Source organism: Lathyrus oleraceus, chromosome 7 (genome assembly GCF_024323335.1).
Source record: "Lathyrus oleraceus cultivar Zhongwan6 chromosome 7, CAAS_Psat_ZW6_1.0, whole genome shotgun sequence".
NCBI lineage: Eukaryota > Viridiplantae > Streptophyta > Magnoliopsida > Fabales > Fabaceae > Lathyrus > Lathyrus oleraceus.
Genome location: NC_066585.1, coordinates 92550293 through 92569710, shown reverse-complemented (window position 1 = coordinate 92569710; position 19418 = coordinate 92550293). Strand labels below are relative to the sequence as shown.

Here is a 19418-nt window from a genome sequence, read left to right as displayed (position 1 = left end):
CATATGCGAATCATGGTCGTTTAAGTGTGTGTGACTGAGAGTGACAGCTCAAGTCTCAATGCATTGTTGTGTTATCACTATCAAATATTGACACTGATAGTATGATTAAGCTGGATATCATATCTATCACTATCTCCATTTCAAGCCCCAAACCTTTGAATTTAAATTTCAGTATCAACCTTGGGGTTTGTCCGGAATTTGAAAATTCGGGTTCACCCCAGTTTTATAATTGTTATAAAATAAACAATCAGGCAAGAGTGAAATTGTTCCGGTGTTTCTCCGGATTACAAACTCCAGATTCACACCATTGTGATGAAACACAGACCCAAGTCAAGGTGTGAGGTTTATGTTATAAAATGGATGTGTATGAATTTCAATCTTCTTCTGTACGAAGGGCATTTTTTAGTTTTTATGGTGTGTGATCAATTGACAGGATGTAGTAAACACCACCCAAAAAAAAGTCATAATTGATAAATTTGGAGGGGTGTTGTTTTTAAGAGAGAAAAAAAAAAGAGTAAACTTTAACTACTATTCAATGGCAATCACAAACGTCTCCAAAACTCAATCCAATCCAATTTTATTTTATTACAAATTTAGAATATTGCAAGTAACACATCACTTTCATAAATTACACACACTAACACAACGGTCCAAGATTTTCAAGTGGCTATCCTTGACTTCTGTGGATACCACTGCACATTTTCATCAAATGATATACTGCCGCTGTTACAGAAAACGATAATAATTGATTATACAAATTAGGGGGAGAAATATATCATCTAGATTAACTGTATCTTCCGTATGCGACTTAGTCCTCAAGTATTAACATGTTTCAATTGCATATACAACATTTACTAGTATAAGACAGTTTCATCATAACCAAACCTATATATTTTGCAAACTGTTTCTAGAATAATATGCTGTTAATCAGAAGAAAAAATGAAGTCGATTATGAAAAATAAATGGGACATAAACCTATCAGATGCTCAAAAAGAACCAAATGAATTGCAATCAAAGACTCATACAATGTAGGTCTGCTTCAAATTTTTCCTCCCACGCTTTCCTTTTGGGTTGGCAGTAATAAAAGCATTTGCAAGTTCAGAATCCTCTGCAGTTATCAGTATGTTTGCTTTACTTGGGTCTGCAAGCAGCAGCTTTGACACAAGGTATCCCGCAATTGACCATGTCTGAAACAGTTGAGATTGTTTTCCGATGAATCGAGATCTTTTTGTGTCATAATATTCAGGCCACTTGTCTCTCGATATACGCCTCTCAGCAATTTCAACAGTTTTTGCAGCAATATGCGGTCTGTTCATCTTTATGCATGCAGCTGTGAGCTGCAATAGGTATTTTTTATGTTAAAACTTTGACATTGAATTAACTCAAACATGCAATGCTTATGTGATGAAACCGGCTTAAGCTATGAAAGGGTTTTGCATGTGAAAGATGAAAAAAATTCAATAGGACAGATTATGACAAGAGCTAAGGTGAAAAAGTATGGTATAGCTAGAAATCAGAACAGCTTGGCCGTACACAAACAATATCCTTTCATTGTCGACTAATTGCAATCTAAAATAAATAAATAGGGATGCAAGTGCATCAAATTTTGCAATTGTTACAAACCTGCCAGAGCAGTGATGGCCAGGAGCCTCCATTATGGTAAGACCAAGGCCTGCAAAAAATAAAATAAAATAAAATCTTGTCATGAAAAATATTATAACAGTAAAACATAAGCAGAGGAAAGTTAGATTCAGTACGTGTTCTTGGGATCACTTCCGGTGATTATTTGCCACTCCTGACCTTCAAGAGCGGGATAACAAATCTTGAGTGGCATCTCTGCTACCAAATCCGACCATTTGGCCTCAATAAGATCCAATATGGAATGTGATTGTTCCTCTGTGGCCATATTATTTACGACAGACCACAAGTTTCCCAGTGAAAAAAACCGGAAATCCATGTGAGCTGGTTGTAAGTTACCAATTAAGTAGCCTCCTTTGTTTGGCATCCATTCCACTAACCAAGGAGGAATCTGGTCTGGATATATGTTGAATTTATTAACAGCGTCATACGAGTATTCCTCTGTCTTGTAACGGTAAACTTCATTTAATTTTTTCATATCAATCCAATAATATTCCCTAATATGAAATGAAAGAGCTACCAGACGATTGTTCAGTGCTCGTATAAGGTCAGCTGATCCATCCTCGGGAGTAAGCATCTCACGCGCACAAAGTAAGGCGGAATAAAACAGTGCCTAGAAACAGAAAAATAAAACAAAAAGCAAAAAGAAAATACACATTAGATAAGTTTATTTGATTGCTAATTCCATCTTTAATTTTAGGCATCTCGGGTACACAATGCTTTCGAAAAAAGTAATAAACTTATTTGACAAAATTGATATGCAAACAAAACTTAGAAACATAATACCAAAAAAATCTAGCTATTAGAGAACTTTTCCCAGGTAAATTAGAATCATTCAGGATTTGGATTCGCTGCAACTGCTAAAAAGCTGTCACTGATTCAGTGATACAGATGAGCTGCATAATTCCAGAATTCAGGTCAGGTCACAGAGGCTGCATTTGCCTCGAGTATTTGTGGTGGTGGTAGTCAGCAGAGGAGCTGTGCTTGTCGGAGGTTTCCGAAGGTGGCTATGGTAATTTTGGGAATGAGTCTCCCCGAAGAAGGCGCAACTGGTCGAACTACAAATATATGCCCAGAGAAACACACTAATGGAAAAGAGAATAACTGGATGAAGCATAGTGAACGTAAACAAAGAAGCAAGACAGAAATGTCAACCAATTGAGAGTGAATGACGGCAGCAGAAGAAATTTTGAACTCGGATGACATGATGGAGAATTTGAACACATGCCGAAAGGATGACACAGCGATGGAGAACTATTGCTGGACTGGCAACAACAGTATGATCACAATGGTGTCGGCAGTGACCGATGATACACATGCCGAAGAAGGGCCCATACGAGAAAATATGTCATTAAGGAAAGCCAAAAAAGGGTCGTCAAAATACATGCCGAAGGGTCCACAGGAGAAAAGATATGTCATTGCGAAAGCCAAAAAAGGGTCTTCGAAAATAAATAATAGACTGTTTAGGAAGTTCGCATGAAAAAGATGCAGAAGCACTGGAAAAATATGGTAGTTTGCCTGAACTTTTTTGGCAACGGCGGCCGCCGGCATCTGTAATAAACCCTACTAGCTACATGATCAGAACCTGATCTGATACCATGTTGAATTTGTGATTCAAACTATACCCACCTCTAATTATAATAGCATATAAAATAAATACTAATTGATATTACTTGCTAATTCGAATCCTAATCATAAATATTTGTATTTGATTCTTACACTTAATAAGAAATAGTTGATGAGTAGCACATGACTGAAGAGAGCAAATCTTAAATACCTGAATCTCCAAAGGATGCCCGTGTATGCCCATCCTCCTATCTATCATGCAAGAACCATCAGTTACTAATAATGTTGGAAACATGTCAAAGCCATCAGCAAGACACAACTTCAAAATCATCTTAATTCCAGTTTGCACATCAACTCTCTCCTGAACTGATAAATCCCCAGAGCATTTTCCATATGCTCGCAGTAAAATAATCCACCACAACCCTGAGATCACATATTAAATAAGTTAAGCAATCCAAGAAGTAATATGATAAATTTCCTTTGCTATGTAAAAAACAAAACTCTATATATCCGGTCAGTTAATTTACCAGAATCAACAGGAGCAACACGGCCAATGGCTGCCTCTCCAAAATCGGGATCCAAAACCTCTTCTGTTGCAGAGTCATCATCACCTTCCAAAGGAACTGTCCGAACCTTAAAACTAGCAGGCATCAAACCTTGTCCTGGACTATGACAATCCATTGTTTTCTCCCAGCTCTGAAATGGGATAACTTTGTTCAATGCTTAAGTGTATCAAAAACAGCAAAGCTCACATGAAAATACAAATGGGTCTTTGACAAAGAAATACGAACAATGAAAGATTACTAATGAAAAGTGTCAGTTAACGCCCCTTCCTTTAATTACGGACATTTAACATCATTGGCAAATGTCACGCAAAAGATTTTTCAGCATTCTTATAGGACCTCATTGAGTAAATCATAGGAATTAAGAAAATTGGTGTGGTATTAAACTTGTTGACAATTGGTATTGTTTTATAAGTTTACCTTTCATTAGAGCAAATTAGTTACCATTTTTAATGAAGTATTTATTTTAGATTGCGGAAAGTGATGTAACATAATTAAGAATATGTTTATAAAGAAATAATAAATGCAGTTGAAAATTTAAAAGATGACATAAAAGGGACAACTAAAAAAGTCAAGAGTATTAAATTTACGAACAGGAGGGGTAGTACTATAATTCACCAAAAAAATTACAAGCCCATAGAGCTAGGTTAGTGGGACTTTGAACTAACTGTAATGACTAATGAATAATAAACTATGTAAAAACATAACACATAATAAGCACAACAGTTCAACAAGGTCAATAAAAAAATGAACACCCGCAACAATGACATGTGTATCAAATTACCATTGCAGGAAGTTGTATCAAATTTGGTTCTGTTGCCAGAACATGTGTATCAAATATAAGACCAAGAGATTACCTGCAACTGAAGTGTATGAAGAATGAAATTACGAACAATATCATACTCTCCCTTCAATAGGAAAGCGATTCCAGAAGGAATAAAATCCCGAATAAAGACCTGGTCATAATTCAAAACATTGGTACTGTTTGGATCCTTTGCAGCAATAGTTCCAATAGGATTGCCACAATAATTAACTACAGACTCCCTCAGTAGATCCCACGCTTCTTCCTCAATCGAGTTGATGCTAACAGAGTCAAAGTTTTTCGAGATATTTCCATTAGTAATATTAGACGATAAAATCTCCTTTTCCTGTTTCAACAGCTGAACATCTTCAAACTCTATGACAGACTTTGCACTCATCACATTGCTTACCAAATTTGATTTGTCAACATCACTCGCAAACCTTGACCCGTTTCCATCTCCTGAAGTTATGCCACTCAAATTTTCAGCCTGTTGGCATTTGCATGTCTGTAACCACGGATGACTATAGCTCTTATAATCACAAAAACTAACAGCGGTCAACGGAAATCGATGGGATATTAACTGGCTTTGAAGTACCCTAGAAGTAGAACTCTCGATTAAAAACCTACGCCTTGAGGACATTTTCTTCCTACATTTTACTCGCAACTCGGAAGTGTTCCCGTAACGATCATTATACCCAGATTGCGGCACAACCCTAGACAGAATCTGAAAAACTGCTTGGGAAGTACCCAAAGACATGCTGCTTTAAAAAAAAAAAGTAACCCTAGCAGCTAAAATTCTGCTCCTGCATAGTAAAAATTCAGATTACAACAATCAACCATTGAGAACTACTTAAGAAAAACTTAACAAAATTGAATGATAATAACATTACAATTGCCAAATAATATCAAAGCTAAAAACAAATTCAAAGCTTATTAGTCACATAATCAAAATAATATCAACAAAAGCACCACAAAATTTGATTATGACCTAAAATACTTTCTAGGTTCCCATAAAATCTTGAATTGAGAAAAATTAATAAAACTAATCTGAAATTGGAGCAAGTAGAGAAAAAGTGTTTTGTGATGCTTCAATTGAACGAACCTTTTGACCAGAAAAGCACTGAGAATCTGAGAGTGTGGGGTATCTTGAGATTCTGTGTATCGTGATTAAACTGAAAGAAAATGCATAGTTATGAAAATTCGCCAATTATTTTTCTTGTTGCGCGATTTTTATTTTCTTCGTTTCCTTCTTTTTTTTTTTGAGATGAGCGATTTATTTGGTTTTCTGTTGTTTCACTTTTGTTTAGCTTTAGTCATTTTTCTTATCTGGACGGTTTTCTTTTCTTTTTCCAATTGTAGGTTTCTTTTTTCCACTTGTTTATGGAACGTGAGATTGTGGCATCACTTGGGCCTCAAAAATAAATCTAAGGAAAATGAAGATTTATGTGTGCCACATAATATAGATTAGAATTTTTTAAAACAACTTACATCTTTCTACTGCATCCCATTAACTTTTACCTATGTTTTATTTTCGAAAATATATTTTCTGACGCACCTCTTGCGTATTCAAAGTAAAGACTATTTTGAGATGTGTAATATATATTTGGTAATTTTTATGCATTTCCAAAATATTTTTAAAAAGACCTTAATTATTTTACAATTCAGTAGATATTCCGAAAATACATCTTCGGAATTATAGGAAGTCTTTTAAAATTTACATCACCTTTGAATGTCAGATATTTTCGGAGATGTATTTCTGAAAATATCTGATAAAAAAACCCGTTGCATAATCACATAGTCATTGTTGACATAGTTGATTTTCAACCAAACCCTTCACCCTAATAATTGTATGTAATCGTGTCTCAATATAAATGAAGTGTTATATATTTTGTCTTTATTCATTTTTTATCTTCACCATGACAACATTTGTGTTTTCGTCAATGAAAAAATAGATTATGTTTTAGTGTTTTGTTTTGAAACTGATTCGGGACAAGTTCCGGAGATGCATCTCCGAAACAAGATAATATGGTGCATTTCAGAGATATATCTCTGGAATCAACATGTCAGTCATTGAGTGGTTCATATTGATCAATGACTTCTATAAATTAAGGTGCTCTTATGTTATATTTCACACAAACTGAAAATATCTTAAATGTCGCCATTAAACATTGACTGGTATGTCACAAATGTCTCATTCTCCAATGAAACTCCTGAACGCATGTTCAAGCTCAACAATTTCACCTTCCTCGATGATATCAAAGATTAAATTTATTATCTTCTACCTTACGGAGATAATCGAAAGATTAAAAAGCTCGAGTACCGTTCACCGTCGATTAGCAATGGATGGAAGATTGAGTTTAGCAAATTTGAGTTTAACACGCAAGCGGATGTAAGGGCTATGGGGAATACGTTTTTTCCGTTTCAAAACAAAAGTTTTGCTTGAGTTGGAAGCGATGATTTCAGGATCCGTCAAAGATATTCTAAAGATGTTAAAGCGTCCACCTGGATATTGAAGTGTAATGTTGTATTTTATGTTGAACTCGTATATGTAATCCTAATTTTGTTTTATGAATCTTAATTTCAATTTGAAAAAATAATTTGTTCTGGGGTGTGGTACTGATGTGTCTGGATGACGGAAATGTAATTGCAGGAAATTCTCGGAGATGCCTCTCTAGAATAAAATAATCCAAACAATAGGATATCATTCTCAATGGTCTTACTTGAGAGAGTGTTGGGGTGCTTCCGGAGATACATCTCCAAAATATATGGGGCATTTTGGGAAATTCGTGTGGTACGGTAGAAACTTATAGGGTGCGTAAAGAAACTCTCTTGAGGTTAAAGATAATGCACTGACAATGCCGGTGTAAAATAGTTTTACATTGTCATTCAATGGAGATTCATTGATCAATCAATACATACAACTAACTTAAAAGTATCACAGGGATTTGATAGAATATATGGTGGTGATTGGATCATAGTGTAAAATTATTTAGTGCATATTTTTTCTTATATAGATTTTAGATTTTTCTTAGTAATTAAAAAAATGATAATCTTAATAATTTTCAACTAATAAGTAAATTTTAAAATATTGTGATGTGATGTACATGTATTTAATATAAATTTTTATTAGAAAAAAAGTATTTAAAAATGCGATAGTGCAAATTTAGATTGTAAATTTTAAAAATAATTAATCTATTTTTTTCTTAATTATAAAATATTTAATGATTTAAATGATATATTATATTTGACTACAATGTATATTTTACTTCTTAGTATATGTTTGGTTCAAATGAGTGGAAGGAGAAATCACATAAAAGAGAAGCATTAATAAGAAAGAAAAATAATAATTTTGACATATTAAAATAAAATTGAGGATATTTTTGTAAATATAAAAAAATATTGAAATCCGTGTTCACTCCCCGCCCCTCTGAATCTCCTGATTCGGAGAAAAAAATGTGTGTTTGGAGGGGTTTTTACTCCCTTCCTCTCCTAAATGTTAAACCAAGCCCAAACAATGTGGAGGTTTGGGACTGAGGAATCTCAAAGAAATGAATACAACGTGCATTGTCAAGTTAGTGTGGAAGATCAAAAGTGGAGAAGACTTATTATGGAGAAGTATCATGTGTGATAAGTATGGTAGAAAGAGCTTGAATGATGGGATTGTTGAAGCCAAAAACTCCTTGACATAATGACTAAGTGGGAAGTGGGTAATGGTCACTCAATCAAGGCTTGGACAGATTGCTGGGTAGGTTCAGATGTTGAGCTCTAGAATTTTGTAAAAGACGCGCTGATGTGCAACGAAGAAGATACTCTATCAACCATGTTGCTAAGTGCAGGTGAATGGGATTGGAACCGGTTATGATAGAATAAAATATTTTGTTATAATTAGTTTCCTATAATTATGTTGTATCATAATTAGATAGTTGACCAAATGTTACACATTGATGTATATATATTATATCCAAATCAATGAGAATGCCACGATTTCCATTACCTTACATGGTATCAATACTAATCGATCCCTCTCTCCCTAAAAAAAAAGCAAATGCAGAAACACGTTTCTTCTTCTCCCTCATTACAGCCCGCCATCACATGCTTATTCTCCCTCATTGAAGTTCGTCGCTGCAACAGGACTACCGTCCTCTGTATCGCCACCGCCGAACACGAGAACCACCATATTCTCTTGTCTTCCACATTTGTTCGCGTCGCCTCCGTCGCACACCACTGTGCACAAGGACACACGCGATTCTAATCCCTGTTCTACAATTAACACCTTTGTATCACACCACAACCGCACCTTCTCTCCTCCGCAAAGCAGCCGATATTGTTTGCGTGTTTGCATTTTGTACGTGTTTTCACAATTGGTTTTGTTATGTACGTGTTTTCATCCATCTCTATTGTTTGTGTGTTTTCATTGTTCCACCCGCAGCCATGTCTGATTCAGACCATTCAGAGCACAGTGACGCCGATACCCATAAATCCGTCGATACTAGTGATTTCGGCCAACCTAATAACACCATGTTTCGAGGTTCTAAATCGGAGTTTCATCCCTCTCTTACCGTCTCCAATAATAGGGAACCACATTCCTATTATTCTTGAGATGGAAAAAGATTAATATGGTACCTGGGTCGAGCTTTTCCGCATCCATGCTCACTCACATGAGTCTTGCATCATAATGTTCCATCTATTGGAAAAGAGCCAACAATCGTTACCGACGCCAACCATGAACAATGGTCCACTCTTGATGCCACTATTCTTCAGTGGATTAATTCCACTATTTATACTGATTTGTTGACCACTATTCTGGAACCCAACTACACTGCAATGGAAGCATGGAATCGCTTGGAAGATATTTTTCAAGACAACCAAAATGCTCGAGCTGTGACTCTTAAGCAAGAGTTTTCTACCACTCGTATGGAGGATTTTCCCAATGTCTCTACTTACTGTCAGTGTCATAAGATGCTTTCTGATTAGTTGAGAAATGTCGGTTCCCCTATCAACGATCATCGTCTGGTCCTTCAGCTGATCTCTGGTCTCCCAGAAGCTTACTGCAGTGTTGCTACTTTGATTCTCCAGAGCAACCCTCTTCCGACATTCTATCAGGCTCGTTCCATGCTCACTTTGGAAGAAGTCGGTATGACTAAGATGGCAAACACAGGCTCTCATGCTGCTATGCACACCACTCAGTCGAAATCTACAGAAGACACCTCTCAGCGTGGCAATTGCCGCCCCAACAACCATTCTCGCTCCCGTGGCAACCAGGGCGTGGATGGGGACGTGGTAACCGCAATGCACCTTAGTCTGGAGCTCTCAGTGCTCCCTCACCTCGGTCCACTCCTCCTTAGCAACAACAACAACAGTACCCAACCTGGAAACCATAGGGGTTGGACTCCACCACCATGGACTATGCCACCGTGTCCGTATCCCACCTCCCAGTGTTCGTATCTTACAGGTTAATGAGTTTATTTCCTGATGAGATTCTTGAAAAAATTCAAGCAACAAATCCTCCTAGTGTGGGATGTCAAGGTCAAGATTACTGCATTTGGGAAGGCACTAATACAAGACAATTTACAATATCTAATGTGTTTTACCATATTGTTGGAATGAATAAGTTGGGAACTATGGATAGATGGAAGAACATTTAGAAGTTGATGGTGCCGAAACGAGTCTGAAGTTTCATTTGGATGCTTAACCATAATGGGATCAAGACCAATCATTACCTCAACTTGCTACACTTTAGAGATTTATTGCGGGGATTGTAATGGGATGGAAGAAACAAATAAATTTGGATGTTGCTGCTGAATAACAACGACAATAATCTTTTTTTTTAAATTCAATTTAGAGGATTGGTTGAGTCTGAATTTGCAGTTGAACTTTGGCTGGGAGGACGAGAATTGGCAGGCTATTTGGACAACAGTTTGTCACCAGATTTGGCAATAGAGGAGCCAAAGGAATCTTGTTGATAATTACCTAACCCCAAGTAAAGTAATTGTTGTTATCCGAGATAGGGTCAAGAGCTACAAGACCACCATGAGCATGCAGCATTGTATGAACCAAAGTGGAGTGTATTACATTGATATAGCTTGAAAAAAACCATTACTGATGGAGTTTGGCAAATAACAAAGTTGTTGGGTGTGGTTGTCTTGCAAGGAATATCAATGGGGATTGAATGTGTGGTTTGGCCAAGAATATTGGATATTACAATGTGTTTAATGTAGAACTTTGAAGTGTGTTTGAAGGTTTAAAGTTTACGCATGACAAAGGCTTTACCAAATTGGAGTTGCAAATTGATATTCAATAAATGGTTAATGTGATTCATGATTAAGGACAATATAAGAATCACGGATCACATTTAATTCGTAAAATCAAGTCTTATATGGAAGGAATCATGAAAAGTAAAGTTGTTAAAGTTTACCTACGACTAATCAATGTGTACATGCTTTAGCAAAGTATAGCTTGAGCTTTAAGGGGGTATGTTAGAGTTAAGGGAATGTCCTAGCCTTCAAGGGGTATGTTAGAGTTAAGTGATATACTTTAACAAAGTATAATAATTGGATTTGTTTGTCTCGGTCCAAATTAATATATATATATATATATATATATATATATATATATATATATATATATATATATATATATATATATATATATGTGTGTGTTTTTTTTGAATCAAATATATTTAATTATGATTTATTTGGTTCAAATAAGGGAAGATCGGTCAAGTGGATCAGAACACTTTAGTCATTAGAACTATGATTTATAAAAGTTAAAAAAATAAATTATAATGTACATAGATGAACTTTACAATATCAATTAAAAAAATTATTAAAGGAGTATATTATCTATTTATAAATTTAATTTAAAATTGAAAATAATTATGTTGAGAAAATTAAAATTAAAATTTATTTATTTATTATTATTATTATTATTTATTTGAATTAATTATTTATTTATTATTAAATGTCCGACGAAACTTAACTATTTTAGCCTCAATTATTAAGAAATTTACAATTTAAAAACTATAAAATCCTAAGAATAGGTTGTATCAACACTTGATAAAAGTAATAACTAAAACCTCTTAATTTAATTTTTAAGAGAATTCCACTTGATAATCAAAATATTTTATGTCATTCCATATTTTTTTTACATATCACTCAATAATGTATTTATATTCACTATTTTATATTAACTCTTACTATACTAAACTCTTAAATCCTATTTAAAAATTATAATTTCTAATTAATATTATCATTTTCATTATTATAAAGTTTTTAAAAGTATTATTAACTTTTAACTTTAATTATCATTAAAATATTTAAAGAATCATACCTTTCTTAATCTAAGATATTACTATTGATATAAATATTATGACAATTCATTACTAGATATATATATATATATATATATATATATATATATATATATATATATATATATATATATATATATTCAAGAAAAAACTTCAATATTATACACCACAACTACTAAAAAATTTACAATTTAAGAAATATAAAATCCTAAGTATAGGAAATATCAAAGTAATAAGAAGTTTTACTTAATTTAAAAAAAATAAAATTGAACTTGCAGACTATGTCATTCTATATTGGTTGACCCTATTCAAGAATAACAAGCTCTACAATACATTGTCAGAAATATTGGAGGTTCCAAATTTTAAAATATATAATTTTTTTCATTAATATTAACAGATATAAAAAAATTATAATAAAAATACAATAAAAAAATATTATGATAAAAATTCAATATATAAAAAAAATGAGAGAGATAAAAAATTAAAATAATTATAGTTAAATTTATTTTAAATAAATATATAATTAATTTTTTATTATTTGATTATTTATTTATTTTAAGTTGAACCCATTTTTTAAATTAGAACAAGACATCTTAGTTGATTGGGTCGTATTTATATTCATTATTTTATATGAACTCTTCCTAGTCTACTATGTAATAATATATTAAACTTTGTACTTTTTAATTAATATGGTCATTTTCATTATTATTCTTAACTTTTGTGTTTTAAACACTATTAACTTTTAACTTTAATTATTACTAGCGTCCAGATGGGCTCGTCTGTCCGCTTTTTTAATGGATATCATTGAAAATATAAGTGATATTTTTTATTTAAATATAATTTTTTTTAAAACAGCATGTGGAAATTATTAATAGAAAGTTAATAATAGTAGTTTTATGAAAAGTTATTAAATAAATTATATAATAAAATAAGAATAAAAATGGTAGAAAAATAGATAATACAAAAGAAAATATTCTCTTTATATATTATTATAGATTAATATATTTTTAAAATCAACTCAAGATTTTACTATTGATCTAAATATTATGACAACTCATTACTAAAATATACACTAATCAAAATTATGACAACTCATTACTAAAATATACACTAGTTTTATATTTGTATGCATAATAATTATTCCTAAAGGACGAGTAACTTTTATTAAAAATGTTTAGAGAGGAATACATGGGAAAAGTAGAATCCGTGCGCTATCGTTTAAGCCAATCCTAACCGTTGGATCTATACTCACGCGGATCGCTCCGAAAACAAAAACTCGCTCCCTTTCTCCCTCTAAAATTTCAGTTGAATTCAATTCAAACACCTCTATAAAACCCTTTTTCCACACCGAATCAAAAAGCATCGAAATTAAATCACTTTTATCAATCTCAGCTCAAAGCAAATCTTCTAGAAGTTTCTCTCAATGGCTCGTACAAAGCAAACTGCCCGCAAGTCCACCGGCGGCAAGGCTCCCCGGAAGCAGTTAGCAACAAAGGCTGCTAGAAAATCAGCTCCGGCAACCGGCGGAGTGAAGAAGCCACACAGATTCAGGCCAGGAACAGTTGCCTTGAGAGAGATCCGTAAGTACCAGAAGAGCACTGAACTTCTGATCCGAAAACTTCCTTTCCAGCGTCTTGTTCGTGAAATCGCTCAAGATTTCAAGACGGATCTGAGGTTTCAGAGCAGCGCTGTTTCGGCTCTTCAGGAAGCTGCTGAGGCGTACTTGGTTGGACTGTTTGAAGACACAAATCTTTGCGCAATTCATGCAAAGAGAGTTACCATCATGCCTAAGGACATTCAGCTTGCAAGAAGAATCAGAGGAGAGAGAGCTTAGTTTGTATCTACTCCAATTTCATTTCCAAATGTTTTTTTTTCTTCTTATAAACCCTAGAATGAGATAGCGTCTACCAGCTTCGCTTCTCTGTGTGAGTCTTAATCTCTATTTCTAAAACCATTTGAATGTTAATCAATGATGTTCATACATCTCTTTTATAAGTTGCCTATTTACATAGTGATTTTATCTTTGAATTTGATCATAAAATGTTGAATCCACTAATATCAATCACACACATTTGGACTGCAACATAACTGATCTGAATCTAATATACAAGGAGAAAATGTTCCTATCTCGAACTCGTTGCCTGGAACTTAATTTAATTTGTAGAACCACCCTATTAAAAATCTCACTTGCCTGGTTGCAACTAGTTGATTTTCCAGAGATATTGATCTTAACACGTATTCTATACAATAAAAGTAATTCAGTTTATGTTAGTAACAACATGAATGATCAATGAAGTTATATAAATGGATCAGACAGTGATTAAGATCTACTACAATTTGAATTGAAGTTCTCTCTTTTACAGGAAAAACATGTTTTCTAAACCCCGTTTTCAATAGATTCTTTTAAGATCTTGGTTAAGTGCTTGTTAGGTTCAGCCTCCAACACCCTCTAACACTTTTCGATGTTTCTCTCTACTATTATGCGCTTCCAAATTTTTGAGAGGAAACACAACACCACAAATTTCACAGTGTACACGTTGTGTTGTGGCTACATCAGAAATATTTGGTTACAGCATTTGGTGTGGTAAGCACTTCTTATCAGTATCGTCGTCAGGTGTTCGTGGTGGCAAGTTCATCTTATCAGCACAGTGCTCCGATGTTTGATGCGGTAAGCACTTATTGTTAGCATCATCTTCTGCCTTTTATCAGCACAGTTGCAAGCTTCCTTTTTAGTGATCATAATTGCCCTCTATTCAACTTATAGAATCATTTTGTCAAAGTGCATATTCATGGTTGAAGAAAGATATCCAGAATGTAGTAGTTGTTCATTGTAAAGCTGGTATGGGAAGTACATGATTGATGGTGTGCAGTCTTCTTTTGTTTCTTAAGGTAAGTCGTGAGAATTGACTTCAGAAATTATTACAGTAAAGAATTTTCTTATGCTGATTCTATCCCACTCTGGTCTCAATCTGCCGGTACTGATGCATTTGATTCAGCTGCCCCTTCAACATAGCTACGATCCACCAATAATCATTTGCCTATACCATAACCAGCTACCACAGCGAGAAAACCGGCAGAGTCGCCAGACAAGCTACCACCCACACTCATTGTAATTGAGATAGCTACTTCTGCATTTGAATGAAGCAGATTTTGTTTTCTAAGTGCTTTTAGATGAAGAGATATCCTATTATCATAGTCTATAGTCAGGTTATATGTTAATATCACAACCTAGATATGTATTTTTTTTATATGGAAACTACTCATGATTTGAAATTGAATGGTTTCTCATTTATTTATTCTTAAATCTAATAATGATAATATGTTATGTCATAGAAGACAGGTAGACAGGTTTTGGCAATTTTATGACATATCCCATGTATGTGTCCTTTAATTTGATAGGTAAACATTCAACTTTATCACTTTGTATATTCTATTTTGTTAAGAGTCCCACATCGGACAATATATGGTCTGAACATGAGTTTATAAATGGGAGCAATCCTCACTCTATCAATTGGTTTTGTAGGGTTGAGTTAGACCCGACCATATTTCTTAAAGTTGATAGAGGGAGGATTGCCCCCATCCATTCACATTAATTATTTGTCCAACTATAAACCTATTCATTTATATAAGTGTTGGATTATGTCTACTCAAAGTGAGTTGATAATACATATTCATTTTTTCAATGTTTCTGTTCAATATTTTGAGTGATTGTTTTCCTTATGTCTTATTGCAACTTCTGTAGTTTCCCAATTATTTACTACAACTTCTATAATTTTTCAATTATTTACGGTTATGTTTAATGTGTAACCAATTATCATTTTTTCTAATTTAAGTTTATATCATCATTGTTAATCTTATAATTAGATTTAGTATTTTTTATTTACAAATTCATTTATAATAGTTATATATATTTATTTCAAAAAATTTACTCTTGCATAAGCACGGATATCATACTAATTTTTATTATAGTTGCAGAAAACTCTCTTCTCAAGGATAGGGAAAAGAGGACAGAGGCTTCAAGGTCCATTTATAATAATAATATTTGTAAGATATAATTAATTCTAAATTTCTTTAATTTAATTTAATATTTTATTTTGGTCTCTTAACAAAGAAAGTTACATATTGATCTCCTAAAAATTGTTCTCTTACATAAAAAGGTCATTGCTCTTAAAAATTAAGAGTAAAACGTTAATTTGGCTATGTGGTGTGACAGGTTGACAAGCTGACTCAATACATATATTATAAAAATAATATTTTATTTAAATTGAAGAGATTTTATTTTAGGAGATTAAAATCCTCCGCAAAATATTAATAACGTGTAAAAAAAATATCAAACACTTATGATAACTTAAATCTATTATTTTGTACATCATTCAATATCAAAATTTATCTTACAATAAAAATCATTGGATAAGATTAGCTATTCAAATTGAAGATTTTTACTCGTTGAGTTTCAGATTGAATGTCAACAATGCTCCAATAGATAAATCGAATATGGATGAACGCAACAAGATCTTGATTTTTCTTTTGCTATACATTTGATCATACATACTTGAATCATCTTATGCATAATTATAATGAGCAATCTTGTGCAGAATTATAATGAACAATCTGAAAATAACATCATTATGAACCATGTAGAATTAATTCAATTAAATTAAAATTTACAAGGTTTACGACAGAGTATGCTAAGCACCTTTTATTTGCACTAACCAAATCATTAACTGCTCCATCAAACTCCTGAACCATGTAGTTGTCAATATCTGCCTACTTAATTGGATCCCATTCATTGCAAAATATGATTATATTTGAGTAAAAAGATGACAACTTTCTTGTCCTGTAGCATCAAATTCAAGAAAAAAAGAGAGCATTAGTGATTGAACAAAAAAGGGTTATTGAAAATTGAAATGAAATAGTGAAAGAAGAAAAGTGGTTCAAACTTTTTTTTGACTCTGCCTACTGAAATATTTTGGACTTCAAAGGTACACTGCTTTGCAAGCACTCCAGTTCTGTCAATGCAAGTGAACCAAAGCGAGATGATATGTATTCTGAATCACCAACAATAACATCATTGACCCCTGCATATTTAGAGAAAAGAACGAAAATACATGGAAGATCATATAACTATTTTACAATCATATTGATGATCATTTTTAAGAACGAAAAAACATTAACTTTTACCTACATGACAATCTAATTGTATTTTTTTTATCTACGGTGACTTTAATATTTTGGAACTATCAACTATGTGACTTTATTGTCCTTCTCTATTAACATACAAATCCCTCTCTTTTTCTCCTCCCTTCTCCAAAACCATAGCAACCACCTTCTTCTCTCTTCCCCTTCTTAGACATTCTTCTGACTTCAAGATATATTCTTCTTTCTCTGTTTATATTCATCTTCTGCAACCTGATGTTTTAAAATGTAACAGATCTAGTTTGTTCTTCATCATGGATGGGAACCCTAAGTCTTCTGAACTTTTCCACCAATTTCAAGCAGCTCTCAAATGCATTCGTCCTAATGGTACAACTACTCTTTTCTCACTCACTATTTATATTATCATTCACTTTTTTTTCTTCTTTTTTTGAGAGTTTTTTCATCATGTGGTGCCTCACAACCCAATATCATAAGGCCAAAATATTCTGATGCTAAGCACCTTTTATTTGCACTAACCAAATCATTAACTGCTCCATCAAACTCCTGAACCATGTAATTGTCAATATCTGCCTACTTAATTGGATCTCATTCATTGCAAAATATGATTATATTTGAGTAAAAAGATGACAACTTTCTTCTCCTGTAGCATCAAATTCAAGAAAAAAAGAGAGCATTAGTGATTGAACAAAAAAGGGTTATTGAAAATTGAAATGAAATAGTGAAAGAAGAAAAGTGGTTCAAACTTTTTTTTGACTCTGCCTACTGAAATATTTTGGACTTCAAAGGTACGCTGCTTTACAAGCACTCCAGTTCTGTCAATGCAAGTGAACCAAAGCGAGATGATATGTATTCTGAATCACCAATAATAACATCATTGTCCCCTGCATATTTAAAGAAAAGAACAAAAATACATGGAAGATCATATAACTATTTTACAATCATATTGACGATCATTTTTAAGAGTCTGACCATCAAAAAGCATAAATAAATTGTCTAAAAGCCATGTTATACATTGTAGTAGTGTCCATGGACTGAGGACAAACCTTATCACAACAATAAGCTTACTTCATTGTGACCTACAAAGGAAGTGATTCCCCGATTGATCCAGACTGGTTTGAGAGTCCTGAAAATTATCTATCGTCTTTGCCTTTGTTTCAGTAGCAGCAGAATATTTTGGCCTTATGATATTGGGTTGCGAGGCACCACATGATGAAAAAACTCTCAAAAAAAGTGAATGATAATATAAATAGTGAGTGAGAAAAGAGTAGTTGTACCATTAGGACGAATGCATTTGAGAGCTACTTGAAATTGGTGGAAAAGTTCAGAAGACTTAGGGTTCCCATTCATGATGAAGAACAGACTAGATCTGTTACATTTTAAAACATCATGTTGCAGAAGATGAATATAAACAGAGAAAGAAGAATATATCTTGAAGTCAGAAGAATGTCTAAGAAGGGGAAGAGAGAAGAAGGTGGTTGCTATGGTTTTGGAGAAGGGAGGAGAAAAAGAGAGGGATTTGTATGTTAATAGAGAAGGACAATAAAGTCACATAGTTGATAGTTCCAAAAAATTAAAGTCACCGTAGATAAAAAAAATACAATTAGATTGTCATGTAGGTAAAAGTTAATGTTTTTTCACATAATTTAATAGAAATGATTAATTAGACTAACATAACCATTTTAAGGAACTAATATGTAATATTTTTTAGATATATGAGACTAAAGTGAAACAATAAATTAAGTTAAGGGACTAAAAGATGAATTAAGCCTATTTTAAATAAATAAGAAAAATGAAAGTGGTATATTATTGTAAAAAAAATATTATTTCATTGAATTAAAAAACATGTTTTTAGTATTAAAAAAGCTTTATTTTGTAAATTATTTGACAATTTTTTATAATTAATTTAAAATTGTAATTATATATATATATATATATATATATATATATATATATATATATATATATATATATATATATAAAATTATAATGTAACTTAAGTTTAATAAATAATATATAAAATAGAAATAAATTATAAAATTAATTAATTAATTAATAATGCAATATAAATTTTATGTATTTTAATTATTTGATGATTTAGTAATTTTATTTTTATGTACTTAACTACTTCCATTTTGTAATTATACATTTAAAACCATTCAATATTAATTTTGATAAAAATTATCCAAACAACATTAATGAATAACAATCATTTCTATATTATTGTATCCAAACATAAATTATTTTTAATAATTTCAATTTTATTAAAATCAATTCTATAAAATTCAATTATGTCAAAATCAATGATGTCCAAGGCTAATCCAAACACATACTAAGACTTAGTATATAGATAAATAAGTAGTATTGTTTCACGATTTTGAAAAAA

General features: G+C 32.6%; 2 protein-coding genes across 2 annotated transcripts; one reads left to right on the top strand and one right to left on the bottom strand.

Moving 5' to 3' along the window:
* Positions 1 to 551: 551 nt before the first annotated feature.
* Positions 552 to 5920, bottom strand: LOC127103983 (neutral/alkaline invertase 3, chloroplastic). The gene is made up of 8 exons (XM_051041211.1): positions 5672 to 5920; positions 4625 to 5372; positions 3732 to 3900; positions 3416 to 3627; positions 1758 to 2251; positions 1624 to 1672; positions 1026 to 1337; positions 552 to 723 (listed from the first exon to the last, which is right to left on the bottom strand). Exons 2-8 carry the CDS (start codon positions 5324 to 5326, stop codon positions 706 to 708), a joined length of 1956 nt encoding a protein of 651 aa, XP_050897168.1. The 5' UTR covers positions 5327 to 5372; positions 5672 to 5920; the 3' UTR covers positions 552 to 705.
* Positions 5921 to 13225: 7305 nt separating this feature from the next.
* LOC127103981 (histone H3.2) lies at positions 13226 to 13873 on the top strand. Its single transcript, XM_051041208.1, has one exon. It carries the CDS (start codon positions 13302 to 13304, stop codon positions 13710 to 13712), a length of 411 nt encoding a protein of 136 aa, XP_050897165.1. The 5' UTR covers positions 13226 to 13301; the 3' UTR covers positions 13713 to 13873.
* The last annotated feature ends 5545 nt before the right edge of the window (positions 13874 to 19418 follow it).

Bases quoted from the DNA above. Each gene is read 5' to 3' on its own strand.
- LOC127103983 (XM_051041211.1), bottom strand. From the start codon at position 5,326: ATGTCTTTGGGTACTTCCCAAGCAGTTTTTCAGATTCTGTCTAGGGTT. The intron at 3,628-3,731 runs GTAAATTAACTG...ATGTGATCTCAG, and splicing joins TGTTGCTCCTGTTGATTCTG to GGTTGTGGTGGATTATTTTA. The intron at 1,673-1,757 runs GTACTGAATCTA...TATTTTTTGCAG, and splicing joins GGAAGTGATCCCAAGAACAC to GCCTTGGTCTTACCATAATG.
- LOC127103981 (XM_051041208.1), top strand. From the start codon at position 13,302: ATGGCTCGTACAAAGCAAACTGCCCGCAAGTCCACCGGCGGCAAGGCT.